This window comes from Dendroctonus ponderosae, unplaced genomic scaffold, assembly GCF_020466585.1.
Source record: "Dendroctonus ponderosae isolate FM_Combo_2020 unplaced genomic scaffold, Dpon_F_20191213v2 Dpon_F_20191213_3, whole genome shotgun sequence".
In the NCBI taxonomy this organism is placed as follows: Eukaryota; Metazoa; Arthropoda; class Insecta; order Coleoptera; family Curculionidae; genus Dendroctonus; species Dendroctonus ponderosae.
Genome location: NW_026018508.1, coordinates 15354623 through 15363017, shown reverse-complemented (window position 1 = coordinate 15363017; position 8395 = coordinate 15354623). Strand labels below are relative to the sequence as shown.

Genomic DNA, 8395 nt, shown 5'->3' with positions numbered 1-8395 from the left:
AATATCAGACACTTCGGTGCAAGATTATGCCAAAATTCCATGTTTTCCGTCCCGTTTTTGCTCATTTCTCGGAGGCAAAATGAGCAAGAACGCTCACTTGTACGTTATTCTAGAGAGAAATAAATGGCCTTTTTAGCAAGTGAACCATCGATCAGAAAATGTTGGCAGTTTTCTCAATAAATGCTTGAGTTCAGTTAGTTTTAGATTTGCGTGGTTTTTTTAAGTGGCAAAATCCCCATGACCCCCATGACCCCCCCCCTGGATCCGCCCTTGGTGAAAATGGAGGAAAACTTGGCAATCTAACTGCAAAATGGAAATTCCTTCGGAACTTTCAGGGCACTAGGAAATATGCCGATAATTTAATAGTATCTGGAAATGTTCCACAACCTCTAATTATTGCTTTAAAAAATGCTAATGTTCTTTGCAAGTTTCAACTAGTTGCCGCAGCTTTCTCGACTTCCAAGTTGTTGGCTAAACAGCCAAAGAAACGCGACGTAATTCTGGAATCTATTTCGGATCGTGCACATTAGGTGTGACCGTGCAGGATCTTGAACTTAGCCGAAAATAATGTTTGTGTTTACACCCCGCTATAGTTCATGGTGCATTCAGCGCTATTTAGTTGCTTCTCCAGTACTTTTTCCTCTCCTCTTATCTTATTTTCCACTTCCAGATGTGCAGAAGCTTTCACTTCACGAATCCAGAACACACAGCAGATCATCCTCCGAAGCTTCCAGAGGATTGAGCGACGATTCTATCCTAGGGGGAAAAAATGAAAGTGGCCGGACAGAATCGCCGGATAACGATTCGGCATTCAGCGATACGGTTTCGATGCTTTCCAGCGAATCGTCAGCGAGCAGCGGCGGAAGCGGCGCCAAACCTCAAACCCTCAACTTGCAGAATATTCACCAAGTAAGTTTTGCGGCTCAACTATTTCAACATCGACCTAATCAAGCCGTTTTTGCTCCAGGACGATGCTTCCAGAATAAAGGCGGAAAAGATCCGAATGGCAATGGAAAAAATCAAGGAAGCCAACATTCAAAAGCTGTTCGTCAAAGTGTTTACTACTGATGGATGTGCCAAGTCACTCTTGGTGGATGAGAAGATGTTGTGCTCTTACGTGACACGACTTTTAGCTGATAAGAACCATGTGAAGATGGACCCGAAGTGGGCCATTGTTGAGCATTTGCCTGATTTATACATGGGTGAGTACCAGATGGGGAAAACGAAAATTCCTCAACTATATTGAAACCTTTTTTAGAACGGTTTTATGAAGACCATGAGCTGCTGGTGGACAATCTCCTTCTGTGGACGCGGGAGTCAAAGAACAAAATCTACTTTGTGGAACGCCATGATAAAATCAAACTCTTTGTGCAGCCAGAGCAGTTTCTTCTTTCCAAAGACCTCAAAGATTCCTCCGACTACGACGAGCATTCCAGAAATATGCTGCTGGAGGATTTCTTCGCCTCGACCAATGGGAGCTTGCCAGAGGTTTGAACCTGTCAGCATCAACCGATTTCAACTTCTAATCAACATGTTGAATTCTCTAGGTTGAAGGCCCACTTTACTTGAAGGCGGATTCGAAGAAGGGCTGGAAAAAGTACCACTTTGTGCTGCGCGCATCCGGCCTCTACTACTTTCCGAAGGAGAAAATCAAAAGCGCCAAAGACCTGGTGTGTTTGGCTACCTTCGACAACAACCAGGTAAGAGCTCGAACTACAACGGCATTTTTTTGTGGTTTTTCGCCTTACAACTTAGCAAAAATCTATCGTCAGGTGTACTATGGGGTGGGATGGAAGAAGAAGTTCAAGGCGCCAACTGACTGTTGCTTCGCCATCAAACATCCCCGTCTGCAGGAGCCAAAGTCGACCAAGTTCATCAAGTACCTCTGCGCCGAAGATCAGGCCACTCTGGAAAAATGGATTATTGGAATGCGGATTGCTAAGTTTGGGAAGCAGCTGATGTACAACTACAGGTAAATGTCCCGGTTGTGGTGTCCGTTCCACTGTTGACGATTGGTTGAATTTTGCAGGGCTTTAATGGACGAATTGGCGCAGGAGGAAATGGATATTTTGGCAAATGCTCGAAGCTGCTCGGTGCAGTCGATCGCAGTGCAAAGCATCCAGTCTAACAGCACAACTCCAACCCAAGGGTGAGTGAAGAACTTGCCGAATTCAACTGTTGGCTCTTTTTACTCGAACTTCAATGGATCATGTGATAAATTTGTTGCAGATATTCTGGAAGTGAAGCTGGTTATGGGACAGCGTCTGGAAGTGAAATTTACTCGGCAACTAGCGAAGCCAGTTCCAGTTCAGGCCGACACAGCAGAGCCAGCAGTTCCAGTTCGAGCGGCTGCATGTCCGATGGAGCCCCTTCCAGTTGCGAAAATGCCTTCGACTCTGAATTTCCAATGGGTAAGTGCAAAGAGGATGGAAGAATCGGCTCGATTCTCGTCAGCTGGGCGAAGCCTACACTTTGAAGCTTTATTTCTTCTGCTGTGAAGTAACTGTATCCAAAGAAATCATTATGATGATAATGATGTTATAGGCACAATCAAACGAAAACCTTCAATGAAGCCGAATTTACCGCTAACGAATATGACGAGACAACTGAAGGAAGTTGGCGAAACGAGAGACGAAGTCGATGGAACATTGCCAATCAGTCCAGTGTCTTATACGAATACCGGGACATTGACAAGACGGCATAGCAGGTGAGAGAGGCGGTTGATCGGGAAGTCTAGAGCTCTCTAAAAATGTACGGTTTGTTGCAGGCGAAAATCCAACAATTCCAACGACGATTCCTCCAACACTGGCACCCTGAAGCGACAGCACTCATACAAATCGCGAGGGTCTTTGGACTCGATGGGCACCAGAAGCGGAAACTCGACGCCCCTTTGCGGAACGCCCGTGAGGGAGCGAGTGAGTCCGTTCGGCGATAGATCGAGCCCATTTGGAGACCGGCCCCCCAGCGCCTCTTCGCTAAGAAGTCCGGCCACTTCGCCTACCAGCCCGGAGCTGTCTAGTATGGTAGGTTCAGGTTTCCACTCTGCCAGCAAAAGCGTCACTAGTAACTCGATTGTTTCAGACGGATTCCATCATATCATTGCCACCCCCTCCGGACTCAAACGGCGACACCATCAACGAGCCCTTGAACTACCAACTACCTCCTCCGCCCCCTGAGGTCTACAATTCGAATTTGTCCCTGGACAGTTTACCGCCGCCCCCGAATCTCAGCGACCTGCCCCCGATGAGCGGCAGCGAGCTGACGGGGAGTCAGCTGAGTCTGATGTCGCTGCCGCCGCCCCCAGGCGAAGACACTGGGACGATGCGGCGAAGAGCCGGAGGAAGCGCAAGTTCTAGTGCTTCAGCTACGCCCACCAATGTGCTGAGTCCTGAAAGAACCCCGATCCAGGGGATGTCCCCCGACCAAACCCCAACACATTCGAGACTGAACACACCCTGCGTGAGCCCGCCCAATTCCAACTGCAGTACCCCCACTCAAACCAGCCCGCCCAACGCCTTCAGCCCCACCCACAGGAACGGGGGCGCTTTTCCCCAAGGTAGCCCAATCTATGGCCAGAACCACGACAGAAACCTGCCCGCCTATGGAACCGCCACTAATGGGTTCCACCAGGCTCCTCCATATGTTAATCCGCCTCAATACAGACAATCGAGCACGCTTCCTGGTGGTTCAGCGTTTTCCAATAACAGCGGCTTAAGGTCGTCAATGCGGCAGGTGTCGCTGCCCAGGCAGATTTCCTCCAATAGCATATCGAGCAGCAACAGCAGCGGATCATCGGGCAACACCATTTACGGGAGTGTGTACGAAGTGCGAAATTCGCCCAAGGCGCCAAAGAAAGTGGCATTCCAGGAGCCGACCAGCCCGAAGAAGGGCAGTAAAAAGATCAGCTTCAACTTGACGCCCCAAGAGGTGCCGCCCCTACCAAAAAAGCCCAATCCGCCAAAGAGGTCGGAAAGCACCAAGCTCTCCAGCCCGAAGAAGCTGGTCGAGCCTCCAAAGGAGTTCCTAAAAGACCTGCAGAGGGTGATGAGGAAAAAGTGGCAGGTCGCCCAGAAATGCAAGCTGGAACCGGAAACCACGCCCCATGAAGTGTTGGGGTTCCGGGACCCGCCCACTTTGCTGCCCGACTACAAGGAGCACAATGTCTCCAACTGGGTCAAGGAGCACTACGGGCCGAATAATCTCTACGAAAACGTCTACAGGGATAGTCCGGATGGAGTAGTGGAGTACGTCTCCTCCCCGGTTCATTTGAGGGGCGACATCCGGAACTCTAAACGGCCCCCACCGCCGCCTCCAAAGCGGAGCGAAACCACCCACCTGTCGACCCCTAAAATGCACTGATGCTGTGTTTCATAATATAGCTTTTGAACAAATATCTCATATCAAACCTAAAGCCTATTGATTTTCCTACTAAGGCTGTGCCAGATCTTAACAACCAACAGGTTGACGGGGTAGAGGAACTATTTGCGCACAACGTTGCACCAAGTGGAACGAACCAGTAATTTAATTTAGTGAGTAAAAAACTCTGCTTAATCTTCTCAACTATGTTCCTTCATGAATGAAAAAGTGAGTGTCGGTCGCCTTCCTCTACCTTTTCGGGGGCAACTAGAGACGTTGCGTAAAATCTGGTCACACCTAGAATGTTATATTTTTTGAACGATTGTAACGTTTCCCATTAGCGTGACCAATGAAGCTTTTGATATCCCATATACTAATTAATGGACGTTTAGAAGCTGGCGAAATATACATACAGAGTGTTGTTAGATCTTGGGTGCAAACATGAGAAATTGGTGCTGGAAATTACTTTTGTTGTCGACTAGTAAATTGAATATTTTACCGTTACTTAAAGAATAACTTAATAGCCAGCGTTTTGAAGCCCACGTTTTAGTTGTTTAATTGATGTTTTTAAATTAGGTAATTCTATATATTAAAAAAAATGAATTTTTTGGTTTTAACCCAATCAGTCATAAATTTCCATTAGAAATCAGACATTGGAAAGAGCAGAAGCAGGTATAAAAACCAGTCAACAATAGGACCAACAATAACAGCATTATCATACGATAAAACGCGTATGGTAGTCTGATATGGTTGGCTGCAAATGGAAATAGATTCAAGTCTCAATTCCCTGTATATATATTTATCGGCAGAATTGAAGCTTTATGTGACTGCCCTTTGTTGTCTTTCCCTATAACTATCCATTATATCCATTACATGCATTACTATACAAACAGTGCATATTACAAGTTGACACCGACACGTTGAACTGATGCGATTTGAGACATTTTTTCGAAAGTTATATTTCATTGCACATTAAAAAGTACTGCCACTACCAGCAATGATAGACGATTCTAGGCTAAGACTTTCTAACAAATACTGCCTACGATAATTTTCAGGCAAAATTGTGATTTATTAAGTAAATTGTAGAGAAAGAATGATGTGCCATTATTACACGAGTGATTTTGCTGACTTTCTAGTTACTTTCAATGATTCGAAAAAAAAACCATTATAGTTTTTTGTACATACATTAGTTTTCTAGCAGTCAGTGTTTCATGAGAAATGTCAAACAATTTATGGTGCTTCTAGGTATAAATTCTAGGGGTTAGACGTAGCGAAATTTGTGTGTTTTTATAAATTTTATAAACACTTTTTACAGTGATTAGTTGAATAACATTTGTTTATAAGGGTATATCAAAATGGTAAGCTGTTTAACGTAATTAGTAGAGATGTGACTTTTTTGATATATTCTTCTGCGCTGAGGTGTTACAGGGTTCAAACGACAACTTGATTTAAATTAATTACCATTTTGCGAATCATACTTCTTGTGTAAATAGTTGTCTTCGGTTAATCCGCGACGGTCGATACGAACATTCATTATTCCTATAAACTAATCGCAACAAACTGTACATTTTATTTAAGCGTATTTGTAGGATATTTGTACGTTCATTTGAATGCATATAAATAATATACTGGAGGATCTCTACAATGCCATTGCGTATACGTAGCAAGTTTATTTAAACTTTTTATTTTTTACTAACCCTTATTGTAGACATGTATAATAATTAAATTATTTTAAAAAACTGCTAAAGTTTCAAAACGGAACCGGGGCGTTGTAGATCGACAGGGTTTTGGTTGATTCATTGTTTTTCTTGTTCAGTTTTATCCGAAACGGTTCGGCTTCAACTACGACGAGGTGCTTATTTGTAATAAACACTTTGTATACACTGTCTACCATTTATAATATTGATATACTAACTGTTACATATAGTATTAAATTATAAATAAATCATATTTAAAATAGTGGGCTTTTCATTCGTGTATTTGCATAAAAAACAAAAAAAATAATAGGAGGAAAGTCAAAAAAATAGCTAAAATAGTCTAAAATCTTACAATCTTAGAATAAGATGCACAGCTGCAACTAACTGTGTGTTCCTAAGCAGAGTAATGTTAATGTATTCTTACACCTTGTATAAAGACGCGCCATTTTTTGGCAATTCTTGACAATAAGGCGTACGACCAGGAAAGATCCAACCATTCATCCAGCATCCTGTTCACACGTTTTTTCACCCAGCAAAGTATGCATGATTCATTGCCTGTTTTGCCTTTTCTTGGACAGTTTCCTAATTTGGCGAATTTCAATATACATCGGTAAGCTTCTTGATGGAAAGCAATGCCCCCTCAGGCCAAGCCGATTGCTTGCCTTAAAGCATGCAAATCGAGCGTCTATTAAAGACGTATCAGTTTCAAGTCCCCCTAAAGCCCCGACGCCTCAAGCAAAACATCCACACCCATAAAACACTAGAACATGACAGAAATGCATGAAACCGTTATTAAATTTCTATTAAACGCAAACTGAACAGGGAAAAGGGTCCGCGTAGGGCCAATAAAAAATTGATATAAAATTGACCGTTTACTTTTCGAAAAATCATCCCTCCATTAAAATAAATTTAGTAGAACATTATGAAAAGATCGTTTTAATTTATAGTGACCGGCTGCCGGTGGCAGGGCCCCACCCTTTCAACAGTAACACACGAAATAAAATTATACAAATTTGGTAGGCAGGTCGCTCGACCATTCAAATTCTAATTTACCAAATTTACGATGCATGTGTAACAAGTCCGTAGGTCATAAAACTTGTAAAACGCCAGTCAAGGGTTGTAACCTGAAGAACTACCCTTTGACCATCGGTCAGGTACTTCTCGGTTTAACCCTAAGGTTTAACCCCAGCCTCAGCCCTAAGCGGCACTTGTGTTTCTTTTACATTTTTTTTCAGTTCCTGGCGCTATTTTTATTTCCTTGAATGGTATTTCCGTTAAGAAGCGCCGGTTTTTCATGGGACTTTGGACTGAACCGTATGGGATACAGGGTGTTTTAGAAATGTACCAAACAACTTTCATTAGGGGAGGTACAAGACATTAAGGCGAAAGCGTACAGTTTTGTCAATACAGATGAAAAAAACGTTGGAATTACATCTTTTTTTCCTCCTATCCCTACTTCAGTCGATTTTTGTACAAGAATATTGAAAATAGCGAAAAAGGAGGCAGCGCTTTTTATACAATTGTTTCAAAAAATGTTTAAAAAATCATTTCGTTTTCTTACTTTGATCAAGCAAAAAATGCTTGTGTGAACATTCCCAGATGGCCAAAAGTCTCAAACTTAAACTTACGGGGTTTGTTTAAAAAAAAAGATGTTTTTTTTAATAGACAGAGATTTGAATACTCAAATTTTCAAAAGATGTTTGGTATTTTAAAACCAAACTATCAAAAGATGCAATTTTTTGACAAATTTGCAAAAACCAACCGTCACATACAGGGTCTCCCAATTTTTCGTCCAAACAACTACTAGATCCGAAGGCTCGTAACCTGCATAATTCAAAACTGTATAAAATGTGTAATTTTCCATTGAATACTGGTGATATTTCTTGCACCTAAACGGCTCCTAAAATAATTTAAAAAAAACGACCGTTTGAAAATTCTTCCACGATGCTTACACGATGATCGTTTTTGATACTCACACGACGACCGTTTTGAAGAATTTTTCACGACTCTTCGTTGACAAGTCTTTCCGTATTTGATACACACGATACACGCGATCTTCGTTGACAAATCCTACCGACTGCGCCAGTTAAAATCACTTCCTTGGAAAGGGAGTTTTTAAAACAATTTTAATTTCGATTGATACGGATTTCAGCTTTAAGAGACAACTGTTGGTTATTACAGGCTTGTGAGAATATATACTAATTAAATGCTGATGAGTTTACATGCTATCTGTGAAACTAAAGAACATTATGTACCTCGTAAGTATAATTAGATATTTCCTTAAGCTTAGCTGCGAAATAGAATATCATGAATTTGTGAAGTTGGCTAAATAGGATATCATA

At 42.4% G+C, this 8395-nt stretch overlaps 1 protein-coding gene across 1 annotated transcript; it reads left to right on the top strand.

Annotated features, from left to right (window-relative positions):
- The first annotated feature begins 552 nt into the window (after positions 1–552).
- LOC109538666 (ras-associated and pleckstrin homology domains-containing protein 1) lies at positions 553–6315 on the top strand. Its single transcript, XM_019906021.2, has 10 exons — positions 553–909; positions 968–1202; positions 1259–1488; positions 1548–1700; positions 1773–1972; positions 2030–2149; positions 2230–2411; positions 2545–2707; positions 2768–3023; positions 3082–6315. Exons 1-10 carry the CDS (start codon positions 568–570, stop codon positions 4357–4359), a joined length of 3159 nt encoding a protein of 1052 aa, XP_019761580.2. The 5' UTR covers positions 553–567; the 3' UTR covers positions 4360–6315.
- Positions 6316–8395: the final 2080 nt, after the last annotated feature.